Genomic DNA, 26,654 nt, shown 5'->3' on the forward strand with positions numbered 1-26,654 from the left:
TTAAGGCTTTCCAGGGGGTAATTCTGATTGTATGCTGTGTTCTCCTTCCTCACCCGACTGTAAATCTGACAGCCCAGTAAGATGTGAGGCTGCACTGGGCTGGCCCTTCCCTGCCTCTGAGCCCACCTGACCTAGCCCTGGCTTGGCCTGTGCTTGACCTGGACTTCCAGCCCAGCAGGATGCTATTCCCCTCCAGACCACTGGATCCTGATGGTGCTGTGCCCACATGGGGAATTCTTCATGTCCGTCCTTCTCTGGTCTTCTCCTGTGTCCTCACTCTTCAAACCTGACCGGTGGGGTGTGGCTAGGGTGGAGAGTGTCAGGTTGCTTTGATGAGGTGATGTCTGAGCTGGGTCCTGAGGGGTGAGGAGAGTTCGCCAGGTGGGAGCAGAAGGGAGACCTTCATGGCAGCCATGTGGCCATCAGGGCAGAGGCTGGAGCCTTTGGAGGCTGAGAGCAGATAGATCAGAGTGTCTGGCGTGGGCTGGTGTGCAGAGGGAGGAGGCTGGCTGCTTTGTGACAGCTTGGTCCTTTGCGGTACTCTGGGAGTTCACCTTTGGGGGCTTTTGAGGGATGATGAAGGTGATGTGCGGTCAGGTTGGATCTAACTTAACTAGCTCCCATCCACTTGCCTGGCACTTACTAAACATGCAGATTTCCAGGCTTCATCCAGACCCACTGAATCAAGCGTCTTGGAGGAACCTCAGAAATACACGTTTAACTAGCTGGGCCATTTGGGAGCCGGAGGAGATGGAGGCTGCAGCCTTGAACACCACCCAAAACAGCATGTGAGGCAGTAGAAGCTGGGCCTGTTCAGGAGACCCTTTGGAGGCAGGACTGTGGTGGGAGAGCCAGACCACTGAGGGACTAGAGCCTGCAGGGCCCCTGGCTCACCGGTCGGAAGGGTCTGGGGAGCCCTTGCTGGCCAGGGCTTCCCCCTGAAGGAAGGTCTGTGGCAGGAAGTGGTGGTGGTATGAGGGGGGACATTTTTAGGTGCCCCCCTCCAGTCTGGGCAGTCTCCGGAAAGCAGCTGCTTCTGTTTGAAGGGAAGAGGCCACAGGGGCAGCCGGTGGGGGTGGGTGGCTTGCTCCACAGCAGGATTGATTCCAGATGCTCTGCTCGGTGTGCAGGGAGCAGGCTTTGTCTGCCTGGGGGTCCTGGACCTCCTCTCTCACCTCCCACCCTGCCCCTCCCCTACTCAGCCCCCCAGCTGGTATCTTCTTGGTACTCCTCTCAGGCCCGAGGAGATGTTCGGCTTGGATGCCTGGCAATGCCCACTCCATCCCAAGGCCAGAAATGCAAAAGCTCCTCCCTCCCTGAGGCAGATAGGTTAGGAGTCTGTAACTTCTCCTTGTAGGCAGGGAAACGGAGGCACAGAGATGGACTTGAGAGCCCAAGCATAAGCAGAGTTGACGCCAGACCTTTGGAGCCCAGCTGTGTTTACATATTAGATCCTGAAGTCCCCCCTCAGCACACACTCTTCTAAATCTGCTAGTTGGGGGTCCCAGACCGAGACCCACTCGTCCCAGCCCTAATCAGCTTAATCACTTGATCAGTCTCTCCTCTCATTCAGGAAAGCTAGAACCTGGCTAGAACCTGGGAATTCCTGTTTTGGGGGGAAACTGGGCCAAATGACTCTTGCCCCCATCCTGAGCTGGACCTCCTGGGAGTCCTCCTCCCCTCAAAACTAGTGGGCCTGGCTGCAGAAGTTATTCATTCTGGAAATGCCAAGGTGTGAGTAGGTGGCTGCAGGAGCCCCAGAAGAATGGGAAGGGTCCAAACTGGATGTCCTGGAGGAGGCTTTAGAATCCAGCCCAGCTCTCCATGGAAGATAGTATTGCTCTACCCAGGGGCCTCTGCATTTGTAAAAGAGGCTCCTGGTAATGTGTGCTATTGCAAATGAGCAGTGCTTTAGCCAAAGGAGGCTAATGGGGTCCGTGCAGCTCTTGTGGTTTCCCATCTTCCCCAGGGATTGGCCAGAGCTCTGAGGAGAGGGGCCAGGAGAGTTGATGGCTTCTGACAACCCAGACAGGGTTCGGAGGAGCAATACCCCTTCGGCCCCTCCCCCCTGGTCCTGGGAAGGCGCCTGGCTTCCAGCTGTGATCCAGGCTTCTCCTGACCTGGGGGCCCTCCCCCAGGCTGAGGGAGCAAGGGAGGGGGTCTCCTCTGTGAGGTGCAAAACCTGGTCTGGATTCCCACCGATGGCCCCACCCCCTCCAGGGCCCCACCTTTTCAGCTGTGCTGGAGGAAGCCGTCCAGACTACCTCAGGCCCCCCACGTGACTCTCCCACTAGCACACCCCTAGGATTACTTGTCAGAGTCCCGTCTGAGGTCCTTTGTCTCTGTCACTGAGGCAGGTACCTCTCCCTGCCAGGGCCTCAGTTTCCCCTTCTGTACTTGAGGGGTTGGAGCTTAGGTAGATGGTTATGAGAATAATTTTATAAATAAATGCTGCTGCAGAGGCAAGGTGGTGTAGAGAGAGACACTCCCACAAATGGCCAGGGTGGCCAGAAAGGCCGCAGGAGGTGGGCCGTAGAATGATGGAGTTTGGCCAAGCAGAGAAAAGTTGATAGGGGGCCAGTCCCTTCTGTGTGTGTGTGTGTGTGTGTGTGTGTGTGTGTGTGTGTGTGTGTGTGCAAAGTGTGTGCTAAGTTGCTTCAGTCGTGTCTGACTCTTTGCAGCCCCATGGACTGTAGTCTGCCAGGCTCCTCTGCCCGTGAGATTCTCCAGGCAAGAATACTGGAATGGGTTGCCACCTCCCCGTGCAGGGGTTCCTCCTGACCCAGGGATGGGACCCGAGTCTCTTATGAGTAAAGAGGCATGAGAAGCAGGGGAAGAACAGAGGTGAGGCTGGGGTGGTTTGAGGGGTGCTAGATCACTGGAGGCTCAAATACCAAAGAAGCTTCTTTGCGCTTGTGGCTTTGGGACTCTGGGGAGCTATGGATGGCTCTTGAGCTGGGCGGTGCCCGACTTGAAGGCTTTCAGCAGGATGCCATAGAGGGAGCCTCAGTTTCCATCCCTACAGTGGGGTAGGGATGGTGCTGCCCTGTCCGCAGCCCTGCCAGAACTGCTATAAATGCCCAGCGGGGGAGACCTCACAGCATCTGAGGTGTTTCACTTGGGAGAGGGTTTAGATCAAAGGCTGCCCTTGAGGCTCAGCTGGTAAAGAATCCGCCTGCAATGCGGGAGACTTGGGTTGGGAAGATCCCCTGGAGAAGAAAAAGGCTACCCACTCCAGTGTTCTGGCCTGGAGAATTCCATGGACTGTATAGTCCATGGGGTCGCAAAGAGTCAGACATGACTGAGCGACTTTCACTTTCACTTTAAATCAAAGGGACAAATGTTCAGATTTGGCAAAGCCCCCACGGATACATAGGTGTTCATTCTGTTCTCTCTAGATTTTGTGCGCTTGAAATACCCACCCTAATTGTAAATATATAAAAGTCATACATATATCAAACGGAACGATGTTTAAAAGCACAGGTGAATGTCCTGCCTGAAGTGAAGTGAAGTGTTAGCTGCTCAGTCTGCCCGACTCGTTGTGGCCCCGTGGTCTGTAGCCCTCCAGGCTCCTCTGTCCATGGGATTCTCCAGGCAAGAACACCAGAGTGGGTAGCCATGCCCTTCTCCAGGGGATTTTCCCAGACCAGGGATGGAACCCGCATCTCCTGCATCCGCAGGAAGATTCTTTACCGTTTGAGCCGCAAGAGAAGGCTGTTCTCTTCTCAGCCGTTTCTGCCTGGCAGATCCCCTGGTGTATCGGGGGATATGTTTGTGGGATGGTGCTCAGCCCAGGGAGCCTGGTGTAGAAACCAACCCTGCGGCATCGGCCTCATTCGAACCGCAATCGAAGGTGACCAGTTCGAGAACAGGGTGCCCTCCCGGTCGCCTCGGGGGCGCCCTGCCCCGTGCGGAGAGAGCGTGCACACTCGGGTGCCTGTACCCTCCGGCAGAGTGGGGCGCCGCGGGCTCCCAGAGGTCCGGCCTCAAGCTCTCAGGGTCGATGACCCTCCTGAGGACCCGCCCGGGGTCCCAGGCACTCCGGCCCGCCTGGCCCCGCCGACTCCAGGCCGGGATTTCTCCCGCACTGACTTTCCGGGCCGGTGCCAGCCCGGCCTCCCGGTCCCCGGCCCCCGCGGCGGGGCCGGCTGCTCCGCGGAGGGCGGGAGCGGGAGGAGGAGTTTGAGCGACTTTGTGGGGCAGCCTTGGCCTCGGCGGCGGCCGCGGCGGCGCGCGGAAGAACGCGGGGACGCCCGCCGGGCTGGCCGGAGCGGGCGATGGGGCCCGTGTGAGCGCGCCCAGGCCCGGCCCGGTGCCCGGCGGGCGGCAGCATGTCCGCGGGCGGCGGCGCCAGGAAGAGCACCGGGAGGCCCTCCTACTACTACCGGCTGCTCAGGCGACCCCGGCTGCAGCGACAGAGGAGCCGCTCCCGCAGCCGGACTCGGCCCGCCAGGGGTAGGCGCCACCTCGACCCCTGACCCCCGGGTCCTCTCTAGCGCCCAGCTCAGCACCGGGTGCCCTGGGGTGCCTGGGACCCCAGGTCCTCCTGCTGTCGATTTACCCCGACCCTCTCACTCGCCCCCTGTGGTTGCCCCCGTGTCTACTTGTTCCTCATTCCCCAGCTTCTCCCCCATCCACCACGCTGGGGGTGGGGGAAACTGAGGCTTGAGGGTCTCCTCTTGCCAAGGGCAGGCAAAGTGGAGATCACAGTTCAGCTTCTTGCCTCTGACCCTCAGTTTGGACCTCTGCGCCTCAGTTTGTTCAGTAGCGGTGGCGGGGGGGTGGGGGGGGCGGGGGTGGGTAGCGGGGGGGCGGGGCGGGGGATGGAGTCACCCTGAGGGGTTCTGGCTCAGGTTCTGGCTCTCCCCAGGCTCACAGGACCCTGTCCTCTCAGCCTACCCTCTCTCCAACCCCCGTCGTGGCTCCTCTGGGACTTAACCAGGACTCCACCATCTCTTGGGTGGAGGGACACATGGGTGGAACTCCGATGGTCCTATTCTGGGGGTCCTTGGCTCCAAAGGAGTGGTGGCTTGTAACATCTGTCCAGGACATCTCTGAGTGGGTGGGCCAGGGTGGGGGCCACCTCCTTTGAAAGGAGTTTCTCTCTTTCAAGGCCAGGAGGCAGGACACGGAGGGGGGAGGTGCGAGCAGCATTTTCTTTTTCCAGTAACAGGATCCTCAGCTGGAAAGGCGTGTGATCCAGGGGGCTGGGTGGGGGCCGGGACTTCCTTCCCTGGCTGGGTTGAAGGGAGTGGGGAGGCCCCCCTGGAAGGAGGAGGCCTTCAAAAGGGCCCTGCGTAGGTCGGAGTCCCTAGCAGAGGCTCAGGCCCACCGAGGTGCCCATGGGTGGGAGGAAGGTGGGTGGGGGAGTTGGGAGCACCTAATGGATACCTGGGCTGTGTTTACACCATCAGGTTATCTTGGGAATCCGGAAGGCTGGCCTGGTGCCCAGCCTGACCCAGAGCAGTTTGAGCAAATCTGTGCTTGGCATCTGGTCAAGTGCCCCCTGCTCTGGGCTCTGGTTTTGTGGCCTGGACCCTGTGGTTGCCCGGAACCTCAGTTTTCTCGTCAGTGAGAGGATAAGTCAGGCAGGCAGGCAGTACAAGTTCATCTGCCTCTCCAGGAATGGAGAAGACTTTTCCCACAGTCAGGGCTCAGCAGCAATGTACGGGGCTTCCTCAGGAAGTGGTGAGTTCCCCGTGCGTGGAAGGGTTCAAGCTGAGGCTGGGAATGCATATGCGCATGTATTCTGGGAATTCAGTCTTCAAGCGTCTCCCAAGGGTTGTGATCTCCTCCCCGTTGCCTTCCTTGAAGAGGTCCCTGACTGCTCCCTCCCTCCAACCTGGCCCTGGGCCACCAGAGGTCTGGGCTCAAGCACTGTGAGGTTGGGCAAGGTTTGTCCCTTTTCTCAGCTTCCTGGGCTGTCAAAGGGGGCTGGGAGTACATGGAAGATTTGGGGAGAAATGGGTTCAGGTTGTGAGAAGCAGGAGCTGTACAGATGCCCCGGCAAGCTCAGGGCACCTCCTGCACCCACCCTACCCCTGCCTCATGCCCTCTGTGAACTTCCCTTCACTCTTGACCTCAGCTCAGCTCTAGCCCCGCAGGCACAGAGAGGATCAGAAGCTCCCCCTCCTGCTTAGCCAGCTGAGCAGGAGACAATCAATGCATGTCTGGCCATTGCCTGAGCCCCAGCTGCCAGGCTCACTTGTGTGAGAGCCCCAGCAAAGCACCCAGCTTGCAGGGAGGCGGGAGGAGACTGTTCCTGAACAGAAGTTACGTCTGCGGAAATCAGGGAGAACTTCCCAGAGGAGGGGTCCCAGAGGAGGACCGGGTCTCACCACCTGGTGAGAGTTTCCTTTGGCAGAGGGAGTGGTTGAGTCAGATGGGATTTCAAGCCCGAGGTCTGCACAAAGCCATCCTTTGGCCAGTTACCTCTCAGCCTCAGTGGCCTTGTCTGGTAAATGGAGGTGATGATGGCAGGGTTGTTGATGGCAGGGTTGTTTAAGGACTGAGGGCAGGAAATATTGGGCTGGCCAAAAAACTTGGGTGTGATGGGAAAACCCAAATGAACTTTTTGGCCAACCCATACATGGAAAGCTAGAAGCCTGTGCTGCTTGGGACTCGGGCCACAATTGATGTGGTGTGAACTGTGGATGTCCTTACTCTGGACAGAGCAGCAGTCCTTATCCTTATAGAGCAGAGTAAGTAAGGATGTCCTTACTCTGGACAGAGTGCAAAGACGGGAAGTTGGAAAATGTCTTGGTATGGTGGCTGAGATGGTAAAGAGTCTGCCTGCAATGCTGGAGACCTGAGTTCGATCCCTGGGAAAGGAAATAGCAACCCACTCTGATATTCTTGCCTGGAAAATTGCATAGGTGAAGGAGACTGGTGGGCTACAGTCCATGGGGTGGCAAAGTCAGACATGAGCGAGTAGCTAACTTTACTTTACTTTATTATGGGTGGAATTCATCCTGGGGTGGCAGAGGGCATGCATTGGTTAGAGGGGATAGTGGGGAACAGCAGTTGGGGCCTGATTACAGGCCCTTGAGCAATGTGGAATCATGGGTGGGAGCAGGGGAACTGCCTGGCAGGGTAAGAGGTGGAGCTACCCGGCTGGGGGACAAACCTGCCTCCAGTAAACTCCCAGATCCCTGACTACACCTCCAGGACCACCTCACCCCCCGAGGATAGCACCCCCACCCAGGGGCCTCTTGCTGGGGGAGCCATCCCGAGGCCTTGAGCTCATTCTTTGTGACCTCAGGCCTCAACCTCCCCATCTGTGGGGTGGCAGGGGGGTGTTGGTCCCATGGTGGTGACATCATCAGGTCCCCAAGCATCCCAGCCCTGATCTGGCCCTTGCTTCACACCCATTCCGGCATCTGCCACCAGCAAGGAAGGACAATGACCGAGAACTCATGTGTGTTTGTTCAGAAACAGGAAAGAACAGGGAAGAGTTGGCAGGTGATAAGGACCCAGCTGGGCCTGGCCAGGGGAAGGGTTGACCCAGACTGGCACCCATCTGCCCACTGCCCCCACTGTCTCTCTGGAGTGGCTGGCAGGGAGCTCCCTGCAGGCTCAAGGGGAAGACTGTCTCTGGCAGGGCTGCCAGTGAGGGACGGTGTCTGCAGCCCCCACGGTGTGACCGCAGCAGGGCGCTAAGCGAGGTTCCTCCCTTCACTGGCCCTGAATCCTCAGGAGAGGCAGAGTGAATCTGTTGGTGGTGGGGCTGGGCACGAAGTTTGATGATGGCCGGAGGCAGGGTGGAAATGGTGACGCTGGCGTGGCGAGGGTCTTCTGGCCACTTTACACTGGGCCTTGTGGCTCAGCCCAGGGGGTCCTGCCGCCCAAAGTGTGTCACGAAGCCAGGGTACCTTCCCACCTACTCCCACCAAGGTCAAGATAAGCTTTGTCTGTCTGAGCTACTTGTACCCCCGGGAAAACTTGCATTTCCCTCCTGCGTGAATAAAGTTCGCCCATTCATTAAGCTAGCAAGCATGACTTGAGCACCTACTATGTGCTGGGAATGGGGCCACATGAGGAGGAATTGACAGGCTCCTGGCCCTTGAAAAGCTCCCAGTTGGTTGGGGAGGCTGGCTTGTTGAGCTGCCATGGGGCACTGAGTCCTTTCTGGGGCACAGGGCAGCGGGTCATGTGAAATGAGCTCAGATCAGCCATGAGCTAGTTATGTAACTAGGCACATCCCAGGGCCTTAGTTTCCCCATCTGTCAGTTGGGGCTAATCCTGTCCTGTTGCCTCCACGTGTCAGGAGACCTCATGGAGTGCCCATCCCTGTACTCAGGGGAGGTTCTTTTCTTTATGTCTTCATCTGAGTTTTTCCAGGCATCCAGACACATGCCAGGCCCTGCCTGGGCGCTGTAGTCTTGGCCTGTGTTTTCTCCTTAGATGGTCAGTTCCTTTGCCACGCCCCCGCACACCCCATGGCATGGCACCATGCCTTGGTTGCTGTGTGCTTCTCCTCCCCTCCACCTGGGGGGTCTTTCCCGCTAAGCTATGCTGGAGTCAGTGAGAGGGGCCTCGGAGGGGGCTCCCAGGAGTGCCTCAGCACCCCCCGAGGAATGCAGGCAGGAGGACCTCACAAAGGTGCCCAGGAGGACTGGGGCTGATCCCCTGAGGTGGTGGTCCCCTCCCAGGACTTAGAAGTTGGCAGCTGAGTGATCCAACTCCTGGGTTCCAGAGGGAGGCACAGAGGGGCAGTATGGGACCCCAGTAAGGTGGCAATGTGGTTGGGGGGGGTTGCTGGTTTGAAGAATCTGCTTCCTAACTGGAAGCAATGGTTAGAGAGGTGCCTGAGTGCCACCAGAGGGAAAGACGGGTGCTGGGACCACTCCTAGGGGCCCTGGCTTCAGGGAGACCTACTGAGAGGCCACTGGGCAGCGTGTGGGCCCTGAGGGCTGGGCAAGCCTGAGCACAGCCCTGGTGGGGGCTGCTTGTACCTTGTGGTCCCCTCGGTCTTTGAATGTCCACGCAAGGGCCCTCGACTTGGCTGAGACCGCTGAGATTGTGCACATACCCTTTCCTCCTTGTTTCTCCCTTTGTTCCTGCTGAGACACCATCCCTTCTTCGAAGGGATCGGCCCCAGCTTCCCCAGGCCCTCCTCACCTGTACATGCCCCAGGTCCTGGGAGCTTCACTCCTTCTCATGACAGGTAATAAAGTTCCAATGAATTCTGTCTGCTGAATGCCTGCTCCATGTTGACAGTGGGCTTAACTCGGTTATTTGCCTTATTTGATGCTCATAACAGCACTGTGGGATGGATACTGGCATTATTCTCATGTTTTAGGTGAGGAAACCGTGTCCCAGAGAGTGGGAGCCTTGTCCACCTTCAGGCAGCTCAGAAAGTGTGGAGCCCAGCTGTGCCTCACTGCACATCCTGAGCTTGTGAACACACCCCCTTGTTCCTCCGTAGGCAGATCCTTCTGAGGTCAGGCCTCAGTTTTGATAAGGCCACCACCTCCTCCTCCTATCTGATTTGCATAGTCAACAACTCTACTGGGTGTTCACGGCCATCCTGGCCATAATTCAGGAGGGAGGCAGGGGAGTGACCCACTGGTATCTGTGTGTGTGTGTGGGGGGGGGGGTCAGTCTTTCTGGTTGGCCTCTCTCTGTGCCTTGGATGACTCAGGCCATTCCCCAGGCCCAGTCTCTTCCCCTGTCCCCACCCCTGCTCCCATTCATGCCTGCCAACCATGTCCTTTCCTTGGGCAGGTCACAGGTCTTACAGCCTCCACCCTGTTTTTCCACCAAGTTCCTTTGTGCTCAGGGCTTAGCATTTCTTGAGGTGAGGTCCCTGGAGACAGGCAGGTAGTTTGAGGCCCACTTCCCCAAGCTGTCTAGGTTCTTGAGGGAGGTCAGAGGCCTCAGTGCATCCACTGGAATGTCAGCCTCTTGGTCTTTGTGTTTCTGCCCCATCCTCCTCACCGCTAATAATAAGGAAGAAAATAGCTTCCTTTTCCCCACCTGCCAGGTCTGGTGCTAAGAGCTTCACCTGACCTTCTCCTTTTAACTTCCCAACCCTCCTAGAGGTTGGGGTCATCACCATCACTTCCCTTTGCCAGGTGAGGAAATGATCTCAGGGTTTGGAGGAAGAGGCCAGGTGCAAACTAAGGCCCCTGGCCTCCCGAGCTCACGCTTAGAAGCAGACTTCAGCTGGTCAGGTTGGAGCCCTGATTGCCAGGCCGCCTGTCTGTCTCGGTGCGTTCGGTACTTCCTGAGACCTGGTGACACAGGCCTGGCCCCAGAGCCTGCTTTGCTTAGCTGCTGATGGGGGAGGTTGGAGGGATTGATCCTGGCCGTCTCTTGGAGCTCCGGCCCTGGGAGCTAACTGTTCCGCATGACCCCTGTGGAAACTGAGGCTCAGAACTGAGGCCCCTTGCCTGAGGTTATGTAAAAATGTTAACGTAATCTATGTCTGAAATCCACACTCCTTTGCATCCTATTTCGGTATTGATTTTGTTTGTTGCGTAACATTGGCACGGATAGGGAACTACCTTGGGGGTAGGGGTCAAGTGGTTAAGACTCTGTGCTTCCAATGCCGGGGCTGCAGGTGAAATCCCCATTTAGAGAACTAAGATCCTGCATGCTGGGCAGTGCAGCCAAAACATAAAAATAAATTAAAAAATTAAAAAAAAAAAAGATTAGCCTAGATGAGACTGAGGCAGCTGGGTCTTCTTGATGGGGGGGAAGAGGGATTGAATTCCTGTGTAACTTGACACAAACGTGCTCACGTCCTGAACCTCATACGTGTTATGCTTTGAAATGACATGTAGCCTTTTGGCTATTTTTAAAAGAAAAGCAATGGCTGTGATATTTCCCCTGCACCTTCCTCTTGAGGCCACTTGGTTAAATGTCAGGAAAGGGAGAGTATTTCCTGGTCAGGAACATTCAGAGCTTGCTGGGAGCTGAAGTTTTGTTTTCTGTTAAGGAGGTGTTTGGGGAGTCGGTTCCTGGTCTCCCCCCCGTCCCACCCCCGCCTGCCTGCCGTTTCTCTGGGAAGGTTGTGTTTGACAGTTGCTGGGAGGAAGGTTTTGAGAGGGAACAGCGGAGATGCCCGCGCGTGGAGTGGCAGGGGGGTTATTTTTAGCCGTCCCCATCCAGTAGAGGCATTTCAGCGTTTGTTCAATATTTAATTATCCATCTGAAACTGGCCCACGTGGCCTTGAGTTTGGAAGCGGTTCTCTGTGCTGTGGTTTCCTCTGATTGCACAAATAAGGAAGCGAGGGGAATCTCAATAGCCCTCCAAATAATACGAATGAAAAAAAATTAAAAAAGAGTAGACTCTGTGCTCAGGAAAGGACGGGCTTGGTTCCGCAGTCTAGACAGACCACCTGTACGTTAGCAGAAAAGCTGAGCCCGTGAGGACGCCGACCATGTCCTTGGAAACGCAGCCGTGCTTGGTCTCTGAATCCCAGACTCCACAGCTGCCCGGGTTTTTATTTGGGATGGGTTCTCCCCCCGCCTCTACTGGGTTCCTGTGTTGACTTTGACAGCTGCCAGGTACCCGAGAGGAGGTTTAGGGATTTTGGTTTTGGAAGTCTTGTTAGCTTTTATTTCCCTTCTCTCTTCTCCCTGACAGACAGGAGAGCTGTGTCGGCATCTGGGCTGTGTTCTTTCTTTCTTCTTGGCCCTTAGAGGTGATGTGTTGACACGGCTGTGAAATGGAAAAGGCAGAGCCCAGGGAGGAAGGTGTGGGGGTGCGAGGCCTTGCCCGCTCCCCTGGGAATCTGGTGGGTGAGGGGAACAGAGGGGAGAGGGAGAAAGCGGTGCCAGAGGGAGCCAGGCAGCCAATGATGGGCCTCCTTTTGGTGTCCTTTGGCTTGGGGGTTTGTAGAACTTGGATTTAGAGGTTGGAAATCAATAAACCATCAATCTGGGCTGGTCTTAGGAAAAAGGTGTTTGTTGTTTTTCCTTTTTAAAATCCATTTATATCTCTATCCTAGGGCTTCCCTGGTTGTTCAGCTGGTAAAGAATCCGCCTGCAATGCAGGAGATCCCAGTTCGATTCCTGGGCCAGGAAGATCCCCTGGAGAAAGGGATAGGATACCCACTCCAGTGTTCTTGGGCTTCCCTGGTGGCTCAGCTGGTAAAGAATCTGCCTGCATTGGAGGAGACCTGGATTCGATCCCTGGGTGGGGAAGATCCCCTAGAGAAGGGAACCGCTATCCACTCCAGTATTCTGGCCTGGAGAATTCCATGGACTATACAGTCCATGGGGTCTCAAAGAGTTGGAGACAACTGAGCAACTTTCACTTTCACTTTTCACTTATATCTCTATCCTGGGGACTGGGTTTGGCTCAGGAGTATGGCCAGGGTGGGAGTCCTCCTGAGTGCACCATAATGCTGTGTGACCTCTGGGCTCAGAAGTACTTTGAACAAGTAGATGGGAAGCAACATAGAGTATCGTTAGAGGCTGGGTGAGTTGTCGTTATCTGTTCATTCAAAGCCTGAGGGGTTAATTGTAGCTCTGTTAGGGCTGATCTAGAAATAAAATGTGATGCCTGTGGGGATCGGAACCATCCAGATGGTTCCTTGGCATTCTCTCCCCCCCAGAGGCTGCTACAAGTGTTACTTGTACTTGTTCAGAGCAGCAGAGCTTTAGTGAGCCACCTACTGTTTGCAAGCCCTGTGCCAGGGGCTGCCATAGAGCGTATAGTCAGCCCCCACCCGCAGGAAGCCGGGCCTAAGGGGAAGGTGGTCCAGTAAGTGGGTTAGCAGATGGTGGGACTAGAAGGGCAAGCAGGGCCTTGAATGGTGAGCCAAGAGGTTGGAACTCCCCCCTGGCAGGCCAGAGGGACTGAGAGGGAGAATTCTGGGAATAACAGTCATTATAATAGCACCAGCTTTCTCTTTTCGAGTACTCGGTGCAGGTGTCCGCTTCTAAGCTCTTCATGTGCAGTATTTCATTAAGTCCTCATTCTCACAGATAATCTTTGAAAAAATTTTTTGCTTGCTTATTTATTTTTGGCTGCGCTGGGTCTTTGTTGCTGCTTGTGGGCTTTCTCTAGTGGCTAGCGGGGGCTACTCTTCGTTGCTGCGTGCAGGCTTCTCGCTGCGGTGGCTTCTCTTGCAGAGCTCTAGGTGCTTGGGCTTCAGTGCTTGCAGCCCAGGGGCTCAGTAGTTGCGGCTCTCGGGCTCTCGAGCAGGGCCTCAGTGGCTTGTGGCGGACCGGCTTAGCTGTCCAGTAGCACGTGGAATTTTCTCGAACCAGGGACCGAACCCATGTCCCCTGCACTGGCGGACAGATTCTTCTCCACTGTGCCGCCAGAGAAGTCCTTTCTCACAGATGATCTTATCAGCTCTATGTTGCAGCTGAGAAAACTGAGGCTCAGATGCGTTAAGTAACTTGCTCGGCATCACCCAGCTACTGAGTGGCCAAGTTCTTGATGTTTCACTCTCATTGTACTTATCAGAGCTGAGATTTAGGAAAATGGTTTTAAGCCCCCAGCAAGCTAGACTGATGTGACTGGGGAGCAGGGAGGTGGGAAGAGTGGAAATCAGATGTGTCAGCCATCCTGGTGCGAGAGGCATGGGTCTGAGCTGGGAGAGAGAGGTCAGGGGCCATGCTCACAGAGAGAATGATGGGGGCTGGTGGTGAGATAGGCCTGGGCAAGTGGGGTGGCTTGGAGGAGGGAAAGGGGCCTCCAGAGTGGGGAGCGTGGCTAACAGGCCTGCTCTGATTCTTGATGCTGCAGTGGTGGGAGAGGGATACTGGACTGCAGTCGGGGGGTGCTTTGGGGAGCGTCTTCAGGAGAGTGATAGATAAAGTACTGGAGGCTACAGGGGGTCGAAAAGTTGGGGGTGGGGATGGTGGGCAGAACTGGACATTGCTGGAGAAGTTGGGTGGATCTGGAGATCTGAGAGAAGCCTAGGTTTGCCATTAACTGTCTGGATAGTCACCGTTCTACCTGGTGTCTAGGAACCAGTTCAGAGCTGCGTGTTTAGCAGCAAGCTGGTTGGGGGCCTGTGTGCCCTCCCTCAGTAGCAGCAACCTCTGAGTCCTCCTGGGATGGGACCCTGGGCTTCCCAGGACCCAGGATACAGCCCTCTGGTCCCACCCCCAGAAGCAGAGCCGTCCAAAGAGGGAGGGGCCAGTTTAAGGAGTGGGGGGCATGGGCTGGGGGCTGCGATGTTGTGGAGGCTCCTGGGTCACTGATAGTTCCCAGGGGCAAACCCCGGCTATGGGCCAAACTCCTCTGTCTCCTTTTTAAAGAATATAAAGTTTATGTCGGTGTTTTGGAACTTCCCAGGTGGTGCTAGAAGTAAAGAAACCACCTGCCAATGCAGGAGACATAAGAGACCTGGGTTCCATCCCTGGGTTGGGAAGATCCTCTGGAGGAGAGCATGGCAACCCACTCCAGTATTCTTGCCTGGAGAATCCCATGGACAGAGAGGAGCTTGACAGGCTGCAGTCCACAGTGTCGCATGGAGTTAGACAGGACTGAAGCAACTTAGCACGCACATACATGCATGTCAATGTTTTACCACTTTCCCCTCAACCCCTAGGATTACAAAAGTAATAAAGAAATACCCATTATAGAAGAGAAGAAAATTTTAAAAATCAACTTTAATTCCAGCATCCAGTGATAAGCTCCGGGAGAATTTGGAAGGTTATTTCCAGGCTTTTTCCTTTTTTTGAATTTTTGGAAAATTCTAAAATATTTGAAAGTATAGAAAATCATATTGCAGACACCCATGCACTCACCTCAGACTAAGTGAATGTTAACATTGCCATGATTGTGTCTCTTCTTTTTTCCCTCTTTTTCTTAGAAATAAAATGATTCAGGTACAGCAGGGGATCAGCAAAGCACAGCTAAGAGGCCAGATCCCACCTGTTTTTATATGGCCCACCACCTGTTTTTGTATGACCTGTGAGCTAAGAATAGCATTTACATTTTTTCAAGGGTTGAGACAAAAATCAAAAGAGGAATAATGTTTTGTAATGTGAACATTATAGGAAATTCAAGTTTTCCCTGTCTGTAAGTAAAGTTTGTTGGAACACCGCCATGCTCACTCATATTGTCTGTGGCTCTTTTCACATTACCTTGGCAGAATTAAATAGTTGAGACAAATCTAGCCCTTTATGAAAAAAAAATTTTTTTGCTGACCCTTGAGATATAGCTAAAGCCTCGTACACTCTCCCCAGGAATAATCAGCCTCCTCAAGGCAATGCCTGTCCTGCCCACATGTGCTATTATGCTTTCACTACATTTGCAAATGCTTCCAAATGTGTAGTATTGCACTGTGGGTTTTAAAAATGGGGAGAGAGAAATTATACATGGTGGAGGAGAGGGAACACTTGTTTCCACGCTGGGACTTCCTTAAGTGTTAAGTGTTAGTCACTCAGTCGTGTCTGCCTCTTTGCAACCCCACGAACTGTAGCCCACCAGGTTCTTCTGTCTGTGGGATTTCCCAGGCAAGAATACTTGAGTGAGTAGCCATTCCCTTCTCCAGGGGATCTTGTTGACCCAGGAATTGAACCTGGGTCTCCTACATTGCAGGTGGATTCTTTACCAGCTGAGCCACCAGGGAAGCCTTTACTATTCTGAATTCCAGCAACCTGGAGTAAATGCCAGCTCTCTGTCTGGCCGGGAATAGGCCCTGTGGCTACAGACGTGAAGGCGAAAACTTAGGAGTGAAAATGGAAAGGCGACACTCAGGCTAAAGTTCTCAGAAATCCTCAGAAAGGAGCCAAAAGAGACTCAAGGACTCCTTGGTTTGTGTCTTTTACCTGGTAAACATCTGAGAAAGGATAGAACAAGCCCTTTTATATTTCAAAAATGGAATAATCACCAGTCACCAGTTAAACTCAAATATGATGTTATAAAAACCAGATCCATATCTCTTATATTAAAACCATCGGGTAGAGTTTGTTGATACCTACTTTGGTACCTCTATTGATATTTACATTTGTGGGATGTAGTGCTCTAAATAAATGTGTATATTTAGTATCTCGGAAGCTGCTTTTTAGGGTGTTTTTTATTTTATACTATTTGGTCTGGGTCAGCCTGGATTAAGAGAGAGGAATTACTTGTATGTCCTCTATTTATACTTGTGTACAATAAATTTGTTACATAATAGTTTACCCTACAGTTAAAATGAAATACATGGTTTATTAGCATCAGACAGGACTGAGTGACTGGACTGAACTGAACGGAACTGAACTGAACTGAACTGAACTGAATGGTCTATTTGATAATTAAATATATGGCCATGTACTGAAAAAAAGAAGGCTCAGGGAGGAGAAAAACCTTCAGGCCAGGTAATTCATCCTTGGAAAAGTGAAAGTGTTAGTTGTTCAGTTGTGCCGACTATTTGCAACCCCATGGACTGTAGCCCTCCAGGCTCTTCTGTGCATGGAATTCACCAGCCAAGAATATGGAAGTGGGTAGCCATATTCCTGACCCAGGGATTGAACCAGCATCTTCTGCATTACGGATTCTTTACCAGCTGAGCCACCAGGGAAGCCAAATTCATCCTTTTGGAAGGCCGGGGATACTTTGAAAGTGAGGCACGTGTCAGGATGAGGAATAGGAAGTTCAGTTCTGTTCAGTCATTCAGTCGTGTCTGACTTTTTGTGACCCCATGGGCCACACACCAGGGCTCCCTGTTCATCACTCCCGGAGTTTACTTAAACTCATATCCATTGAGTTGGGGATACCATCCAACCATCTCACCCTCTGTCGTCCCCTTCTCCCACCTTCAATCTTTCCCAGCATCAGGGTCTTTTCCAATGAGTCAGCTCTTCGCATCAGGTGGCCAAAGTATTGGAGTCTCAGCTTCAACATCAGTCCTTCCAATGAATATTCGGGACTGATTTCCTTTGGGATGGACTGGTTGGATCTCCTTGCAGTCCAAGGGACTCTCAAGAGTCTTCTCCAACACCGCAGTTCAAAAGCTTCAGTTCTTTAGCACTCAGCTTTCTTTATAGTCCAACTCTTACCTCCAAACATGACTACTGGAAAAACCATAGCCTTGACTAGATGGACCTTTGTTGGCAAAGTAGTGTCTCTGCTTTTTAATATGCTGTCTAGGTTGGTCATAACTTTTCTTCCAAGGAGTAAGCGTCTTTTAATTTCATGGCTGCAGTCACCATCTTCAGTGATTTTGGAGCCCCCCAAAATAAAGTCAGGCACGTGTTTCAACTGTTTCCGCATCTATTTGCCATGAAGTGATGGGACCAGATGCCATGATCTTCGTTTTCTGAATGTATGAATAGGAATAGGAAGTATGGATGGTCAAAGGCAGTTGTTGAGGGATTCAAGTTAGAGGGACATAGAGAAGAGCTGGCGACAGTGTCTACAGATGCTGAAAACTTGGCAGCACTTACCCTGGACTGTTATTTATGAGGCCAGCCAGGGGCTAGGGAGTGAACACTGGTACTGTCCTTTCAGAGAGGACATACGCAGGATCTTGGAACACAACTTGGGGTGGGGGGGGCGCATCTTCTCGGCGCTTCCTTCCCATCTCCTGAGCACCTGCAGCCTGATCTCTCCATGTCTCCTCTGAGGAGCTCTTGGGCCCCCACCAAATGCTATATGTTGAGGATTCCTGGGGCAGGAGGTGCCGTGGACCCCAGCTCCCACAGTCACCTCCATGCCTTTCTCCCAGCAGACCCCATCTCTGCAACAGTGGGCAACCTCCACTGACTCTGAACCACGCCTTGAACTTGAAGACAACTTGAACTCTGATCCCAATCCATTTGGAGAAAACAGGCTCCCGCAGTTCCATAGACTGGTGACTCCTTCCCTTCCCCACACCCAACATTGCAGAACCAAGTGTGCAGCCGAGCAAGGCATCCTTCATCTCTTCCTGCCATGGCTGGCGAGGCTGAGGTGGCACCTGGAGATGGAGAGAGTGGCCCGGGGCAGGGGGGATACTCAGCCTCCTGGAGGACTTGGAACCCATTTTCCCACCCTGGGGGTGGTCCTTTGATTCAGAGATCACCAGGCTAGAATCTTGCCTTCCTCATTTCCTAGCTGTGTGGTCACGGCCCTTTCCATTGATGTTGCTGAACTTCAGTTTCTTCCTGTTAAAGTTGGAGCTGATGTTTCCTACTTGGACTCAGTGTGAGGATAAAAATACACATCGGGCGCAGTCCTCATTTCTCTTAGATCTGTTTCTCCACATTTCCTGATGGTCCATTTTTATTACCTACAAATACAGTAAATCCCCTACATATGAATCTTTAAGTTGCAAGCTTTCACAGATGTGAACATTCCCCTGTGTGCCAGCTGTTGTACTGTACTACTATACTTTTCAAGGTGCTGTACTGTAAGATTAAAAATGCTCAATTTTTTTGTGTTTGTTTTTAATGTATTATTTGTGTGAGAAGTACTATCAACCTGCTATAGCACAGTACTATATGGCTGATTGTGCTAGTTGTATACCTAGGCTAACTTTACTGGACTTATGAACCAGAAATTGTTCACATGTGGGGGACTTACTGTAGCCAATTGTTCTGCTGCTAAATCTGTCGAAAAAACTATCTTTTCCACCATCAATTTACCTTTGTACTTTCTTCCAAAAATCGACTGACCGTCTATATGTGGGACTATTTCTGGACTCTTTATTCTGTTCCATTGATCTATATATCAGTCCTTGTGCTAACGTCATACTCTCTTGATTACTTTAGTTATATTTCCAGACTATAAAGTATCTCTTGAAACCCTGTAATAGAAGCCCCCAACCTGTTTCTAGTTTCTCCAGATTGCTTGGCTTTTCTAGGTCCTTTGCTTTGCCATCTAAATTTAAAATTGAGTGCCTTTAAAATGCCTGCTAGGATTTTGATTAGGATTGCATTGAATCTGTACATCAGTTTGAGGAGAAATGCCATCTCAACAAGACGGAGTCTTCCAATTCTTGAAGGTTAGGTGTATTTCTCCATTTATTTAGATTTTCTTTAATCTGTCTCAGCAATATTTTTTTAGTTATGTCTTACATTTGTTTTTGTTAAATTTATTCCGAAGTGTTTTTGATCCTCTTTTAATTACTGTGAAGGGTGGGGATTTTACCCTACTTGCCGACTAGCTACTTAGCCTTGTAGAGTTTCCTGGGTGCTGGCAGAAGTCACAGGACTCGTGGGCCAGAGACAAAGGACTCTACGATTCATGGCCTGTAGCGTGAGCCTGATGTTTGCATCGATTTTCGTTCCCTCCAGTTTTGTAGGGCAGTCACACGTGTTTTTGTAGGACATAAAACAATGCTGCTCTTTTGTTTTTCCAAATCATAACTTCATGTACCTTATAGGACCTGATGTACAATCTGTGAGTCAACTGTTCCTCAAGCTAAAAATTATATAAAGAGCTGAGATTCAGTTTGCGTTAGTATTAAATCCTTAAATTAGACATTTGGAGATCATTTATTTATTGAAGAACAGTTGATTTACAACGTTGTGTTGGTTTCTACTGTACAGCAGAGTGATTCCGTTATGCTTATATACCTATCTATTCCTTTTCATATTCTTTTCCATTATGGTTTATTACTGAAGCTGAATTTAGATCCCTGTGTTATACGGTTGTTTTGTTGCTCAGTCGTGTCCAACTCTTCGCGAGCCCATGGACTGTAGCCCACCAGGCTCCTCTGTCCATGGGATTGTCCAGGCAAGAACACTAGAGTGGGTTGCCGTTTCCTTCTCCAGGGGATCTTCCCGACCCAGGGATTAAACCGGCATCTCCAGTGTCTCCTGCCATCTCCAGCATCTCCTGCCTTGGCAGGCGGATTCTTTGCTACTAGCTGCACCTGATCCATAATCATGTCTTTGAAGTTCCCTTGCCATTGTAGTAACATATTCGTGGGTACTGGGATCAGGACATGGGCTCTTTGGGGGCCATGGGTACTCCTGAAGGCAGTACCCTCTAAGGACTACCTTTTTTCCTTCTCCCAAACATGGATGGCCAAAGCTGGAACTGGAAAAAGCGTGTAAGAGAGCTACCAATATATCAATACAGTATTTTGGCAAACTCATTGTTCACTTGGCTAACTGTTAATAGCAGATAAGAACAGTACAGACGTGCTTCATTCACACACACACACACACACACACACACACACACACACACAGTGCTGTATCTGGAAGATTCTAACCATCTGAGGGTTCCATGATCTGCTGCCATGATGACCTTACCTTTGTCTCTTCCTGCAGTTCATCCGGCCACTCCTGCAGTGGGAGAAAATGGGGGCTGGGACACCAGTTCATTGGCAGCTCTGGGCTTCAGTTCAGTTCAGTTCAGTTGCTCAGTCATGTCCGATTCTCTACGACCCCATGGACTGCAGCACACCAGGCCTCCCTGTCCATCACCAACTCCCAGAGCTTGCTCAAACTCATGTCCATCGAGTCGGTGATGCCATCCAACCATCTCACCCTCTGTCGTCCCCTTCTCTTCCTGCCTTCAATCTTTCTCAGTATCAGGGTCTTTTCCAATGAGTCAGTTCTTCACATCAGGTGGCCAAAGTATTGGAATTTCAGCTTCAGCATCAGTCCTTCCAATGAATATTCAGGACTGATTTCCTTTAGAATGGACTGGTTGGATCTCCTTGCAGTCCAAGGGAGTCTCAAGAGTCTTCTCCATCACCACAGTTCAAAAGCATTGATTCTTCAGCGCTCAGCTTTCTTTATAGTCCAACTCTTACATCCATACATGACTACTGGAAAAACCATAGCTTTGACTAGACAGACCTTTGTTGGCAAAGTAATGTCTCTGCTTTTTAATATGCTGTCTAGGTTGGTCATAGCTTTTCTACCAGGGAGCAAGCGTCTTTTAATTTCATGGCTTAGGGAACTTCATTTCCTCACCCACGAGATTTTTTCTAAACCTATTTTTTGGACTTTCCTGATCCACTTTCTCTACCTGGTCCTTTGGGCTACTATTGATTTTGATGTCATTTGTTTTGTTTTCTGATTTTTTTTCTTACTTCTTTTCCTTTTTTATAGTTTGTACTGAATCATTATGCTATCTATTTCAATTTTAATGTAATATTAAGTTTTGGAAGGCTGAATTAATTCTTCATTTGGTAAATGATACTGCTGTAGCCCATCTTATTCTCCAAAGAGAATCTCTGACCAAGTTTTATGAAACTGTTTATGACAGTTTTCTATGTAAGTGTACACGCATACAAACAGACAGTAAAACAGCATATTAGCTTAATCACGTAGATGGCAAATGTATTTCAGTCTAGAGTCCATGGTAAACCTTTGCAGTGGTGTTTACATTTCTGTGCCTCTCGCCTCTAGATTGCTGACCACTCTCTCTACTCAAGTGACACCGGATATGAATACATTTCAGTAGTTAGTTTCTCGGGATGGAAAATCTCAATTGTTTAGACAGATATGATTCCATGTGTTTCAAATAGGCTATTTATTAACTTTTTATTTTGAAAATTTTTCAGACGTATAGGCAGTTACAGAACCAGAACAGAGAGGCATCCTTTTACCCGGTTTCCCCTGATAGTTACATCTCTTGTAAATGACACAATGCCCTCCAGCCGAAGACCCGCCAAGAACACACCTCCAGCCGCACAAGTTGGGTTTATTATTTATTGCAGCGATGGAGCACACATGCTGCGGGGAACCACAAGGCCTCTCAATCAGATTGTGGTAGAGAGAAACCACTCTAAGATTTGGGCTTTGATTGGGTGAGCTGGGGGACGTCTAACGGAAGTGGGATTCACTCTTGACTGGCTGCTCTCAGAAAGCAGGGGCGAATCTGGGGGGAGGGGTTCTCAGATCTTATCTCCAAGGAGAGGAAGCAGCACTGAGATAAAGCTGTCATGGGTAAAGAGGCAGCAGACACTCGTTTTCACCAGGGTGGAGGGATGTTTAGTGTTTTGGGTGGCACGGTGACCGGGCTTTTGACAGCTGCTTAGACAAAATGATCAAGTGGCCTTGTTTTGCCTCATCTTATCGTGGTAGGCTTGTCTGAGGTTGGTATCCTGTGAGGCTGTTTATATGCGGAAGGAGAGTAACGCAACAGAGCTGCGAGTGCCAGGTCAGCTTCTGAGTGTCAGTGCCCTCTTCGCCTCTTCTCTTTCTTCTTTTGTGTGTGGTGGTGCCGTGCATGTATACAACTCTACCATTTTAGCATATTTGCTAGCATATGTACCATTTAGCATATTTAGCATGCTGATTTGTGCAGTCATCTTTGCAGTCAAGACACAAGACAAGTTATAGCCACCTACCTGCCCCCTAGCATCCCTCACCCCTGGAGGGGTAAGGGATGGAAGGGATGGACAACCACCAACCTGTTTTGCATCTGTGTGACTTTACCACCTTGAGAATGCCATATGTATGAGATCCTGCATCATGTGACCTTTTAAAAAAATTATTTATTTTTTAAATCGAAGGATTACAGAATTTTGTTGTTTTCTGTCAAACCTCAACATGAATCACCCATAGGTATACATACATCCCCGATCATGTGACCTTTGGAGGCTGGCCTTTTTGGCCTTTTTCAGCAAGCACGATGCCTTGGAGATCTTTCCAAGTTGTTGTGTATTTCAGTAGTGCTGAGTAGTACTTTCTTTGCTGAGTAATATTCTGTGGCATGCGTATTAGTTTCCCATTGCAGCCATAACAGGTTAAAACTTGTTATAACAGCTTAAACAACACAGATTTGTAATCTCACAGTTCTGTAGGTCAGAAGTCCGGCATGAGCCTTGAAGGACTAAAATCAGGTATTAGCAGGCTGTGTTGCTTTCTGAAGGCTCTAGGGAAGACTCCATCTCATTGCCCATTCCTTGCTGGCAGAAGTCAGTTTCCTGTGGTTGTAGGACTGAGGTTCCTATTTTCTTGCCAGCTGTCAGCTGAGAGATGTTCCCAGTTTCCAAACAGAGGTTACCCATGGTTCTTGGCTCATGGCTCACTTCTTGCATTATTCCTCTCAGGTTTCAAATCATTCCGGTCTCTTTTTTCATCATCGAATCCCTCAGACCCATCCTTCTGCCTTCCTCTTCCACATTTAAGATTATCCCTGTGTGGATAATCCAGTATGCATGCCCATCTCCAAGTCCTTAGCCTTAATCACATATGCAGAGTTCCTTTTGCCATATCAAGTAACATATTCACAGGTTCTTGGACTTTGGGGGGAACATTATTCTGCTTCACACATTGTGGGTGTACCACAGTTTAACCATTCACCTGTTGAAACATGTTTTATTTCCAGTTTTAGGCTATTACGTATAAAGCTGTTGTGAACATTCTTGTAGGAAAAAAAGCATGAGTGGATTGTACTCTGTTTGCTGTTTGCCATTTACTCTTTTCACTCATCCACATGTTTCTGAGCATGATTCATGCTGATCTTATAGAACTGGGTCCTTTGTAGGGGTTCCTTGTGTTCCATTTGGACATTGTCCCTCGGAGTCCTAGCCCTATTCCACTGAATGACTGCAGTCATCCCCTGGGGCATCCATTCCCCTGTTGGTGGACATTTAGGTTGCTTCCCACATTCTGCTACTACCAACAGCGCTGTAGTAGACATCTCTGTGCAGGTCTCCTTGTGCGAGGCTGAAGCATTTTTCTGGACCGTACATGTAGGAGTGGAATTTTTGGTCCCAGAGTATATATGTATGTGTCAGTTTCAACCAGCGCTTTTCTAATTGTTCTCAAATTCTTTTCCTTCTACCAGCAGGGATGAAAGAGTTCCTTACAACCCTGTCAACATTTGGGGTCATCGTTCTTTTTCATTTTTTGCCTCTCCGAAAGCTGTGAAATGGCATCTGGTTGTGTTAATTTGCATTTTCCTGATCACTGTTGAGGTCCAGCACACACACACACCCCCACCTCACACCTCCTCTTTTTAACATGCTGACTTCTTTTCTCTCGCTGCGGGTGTTAGAGGTTGCTGCCCCGACCTGTTTTTAAACATTAAGGTCTGGGCAACCCAACAACTGAAATTTGGTGTCTTGTCTGAAATTACAGGATGTTCCTCAGGCTTCCGTGTTTCCATGGGAACAAGTAACAGTCATCCTTCATGATTAGGAGGTATCCATGGCAACCAAGCCAGCAGCATTTGAATGAAACCAATTTTATTTATTTATTTAGCAAACACATGAAGGTTAAAATGTGTTTCTCCAACTGTGGCTTCCAAGAGTAGGGAGGCAGCCTGGTCTGCCTGGTGAAATAGAATCTTTTGACCTCCTAGTGGAAAGGAGATGCAGGATCAGCTGGTCTTGTGACCTAATTTTGTAGACTGGGAGTCCGAGAGGTCATGTGGAGGTCGTACAGTGAGTCTGAGCCAAGGGGAAAAGCCTGAATCAGTTCTCTGAGGTTTGGAGGTGGGCAGTGTGGAACTAGGCGGTAGACCAGTTCTCCCTTCCTGGGGTCTGTCCCTGAGGATGCCGCCTTTATCCTGCAAGATGTCAGCAAACTCACCCAACGTCTCCAACATCCTGCTTGTACCCGCTATGTTATTTAGAGGTGGGAGGCATGGGCCCAAGCCTCCTAGTGTCTGCTTCCTTAAATTAGAAAGGACTTGGTACTCAGTCATAGGCCAAAGTCAGCTGTGATTTTAGAGGCAGAGTTAGAACTCAGAGGTCTGCTTTCTGCCTTCTTTGTCGGTGTAAAATAAAGAGCAGGTTTTTTTCTTTTTCTTTCTTTCTTTCTGTTTTTTTAGGTGGTGGTGGTAGGGAATAGAGGGACTCACTGCTCTTACTCCCTGACCCACTGGTTTGATGATAAGCCATGAATTCAGGGATGGAAAGGGGCTAGCCTAGAGTCACACAGCAGAGTCAAGGTTAAATCCCGTCTCCTAGTCCTGGCCCCATGTTTCAGGCATCCTCAGCCTTTTCTGAGCCCCTAAGTGTAGGTTTGGTGGGGACAGTTTCAGCATATACTCTTGCTTCCTACCTGGAGAAACTTTAGAAGAAGTCATTTTTGCCTCTCAGAGCCTCAGTTTATTCATCTGGAGAATGAAGCTTCCCAAAGCTAAGTTGTTATGTGGGGATTACATTTGAAGGGGTCTCAGTAGGGGCAGTATTGCCCATAAGTGAACAAAAAAATGGATTCTTGGAAGGGGATGTGAAAAAAACTCACTCTTTTTCTATATAAAGTCTAATATACATGTAGACATTATATGTATATAAAAAAGAAGCAAGAGAATTCCAGAAAAACATCTGCTTCATAGGCTGCGCTAAATCCTTTGACTGTGCATCACAACAAACTGTGGAAAATTCTTAAAGAGATGGGAATACCAGACCACCTGACCTGCCTCCTGAGAAACCTGTTTGCAAGTCATGAAGCAACAGTTAGAACAGGACGTGGAACAGCAGGCTATGCAGAGTACATCATGTGAAATGCCGGGCTGGATGAAGCACAAGCTGGCATCAAGAGAGCCGGGAGAAAATACCATAACCTCAGATATGCAGATGACACCACCCTTATGGCTGAAAGCAAATAACTAAAGAGCCTCTTGATGAAAGTGAAAGAAGAGAGTGAAAAAGTTGGCTTAAAACTCATTGTTCAAAAACAAAGATCATGGCATCTGATCCCATCACTTCATGGCAAATAGATGGGGAGACAATGGAAACAGTGACAGACTCTATTTTCCTGGGCTCCAAAATCACTGCAGACGGTGACTGCAGCCATGAAATTAAGACGCTTAATCCTTGGAAGAAAAGCTATGACAAACCTAGATAGCGTATTAAAAAGCAGAGACATTTCTTTGTCAACAAAAGTCCATCTAGTCAAAGCTATAGTTTTTCCAGTAGTCATGTATGGATATGAGAGTTGGACCATAAAGAAGGCTGAGTACTGAAGAATTGAAGGTTTTCAACTGTGGTGTTGGGAAAAACTCCTGAGAGTTCCTTGGACTGCAAGGAGATCCAACCAGTCAATCATAAAGAAAATCAGTCCTGAATATTCATCGGAAGGTCTTATGCTGAAGCTGAAGCCCCAGTCCTTTGGCCACCTGATGCGAAGAACTGACTCACTGGAAAAGGCCCTGATGCTGGGAAAGATTGAAGGCAGGAGGAGAATGGGATGACAGAGGATGAGATGGTTGGATGGCATCACCCTCTCAGTGGACATGAGTTTGAACAAGCTTTGGGAGATGGTGAAAAACAGGGACACCTGGCATGCTGCAGTCCATGGGGTCACAAAGAGTCAGACATGACTGAGAGACTGAACAACATTACATGTAGGACAAAAAGATACTTTTACTGTATATCTATGGTATTAGAATTTTGTTGAGGGAGAAACTCGGAAGTTAAAAAGACTCCTTAGAGGGAGTCTTAGGGAATAAAAGGTAAAGAAACACTGGTCTGTACCCCTACAATCCATGTGGTTATTATTACTAACTTTGTGTTTGGAGCTTGTGTTGGCTGCTGGCTCAGAGTGGGGTGCTGTTTGGAGTGTCAGGTCAGGAGAGAGCATGGCCTAGCCGAGACTCTACCCCTATGGTTCAATGTGATCCCTGGGCACATCACAGTTTCCCATCTGTGTGTAAAGGCGTCCCACCAGGTCCATGGGTGGGGCCTGCTTCTCAGGCAGCTGAGATCCGCCTGGTGGATCCATGGGTGTCCAGCAGGAAGCAGATGGTGCTTACACTAGGATGATTTGAGGTGTGGGCAGGTGCGAGGAACCGTGGAGAGGAGTGCAAGACCCCAGAGCTAGTAGCAGCTGGGGCTGGAAGGAGGGAAGGAGAGCAT

General features: G+C 50.5%; 1 protein-coding gene across 9 annotated transcripts in view; it reads left to right on the forward strand.

Moving 5' to 3' along the window:
- Positions 1 to 26,654, forward strand: part of DAB2IP (DAB2 interacting protein) — a 210,102-nt gene that overhangs the window by 70,227 nt on the left and 113,221 nt on the right. For 3 of the 9 annotated variants that reach the window (XM_018055708.1, XM_018055710.1, XM_018055713.1), the window contains exon 1: positions 4,224 to 4,455. The exons of 5 other annotated variants lie outside the window; for them this stretch is intronic. In XM_018055708.1, the coding sequence (XP_017911197.1) occupies positions 4,332 to 4,455 (124 nt within the window). In that variant the 5' untranslated portion in view covers positions 4,224 to 4,331. Of the gene's footprint in view, positions 1 to 4,222; positions 4,456 to 26,654 lie in introns of those variants that run through there. One more of the 9 variants, XM_018055712.1, reaches the window with a different exon arrangement.

The sequence above is a fragment of the Capra hircus genome, chromosome 11 (assembly GCF_001704415.2).
Source record: "Capra hircus breed San Clemente chromosome 11, ASM170441v1, whole genome shotgun sequence".
Taxonomy (NCBI): Eukaryota; Metazoa; Chordata; class Mammalia; order Artiodactyla; family Bovidae; genus Capra; species Capra hircus.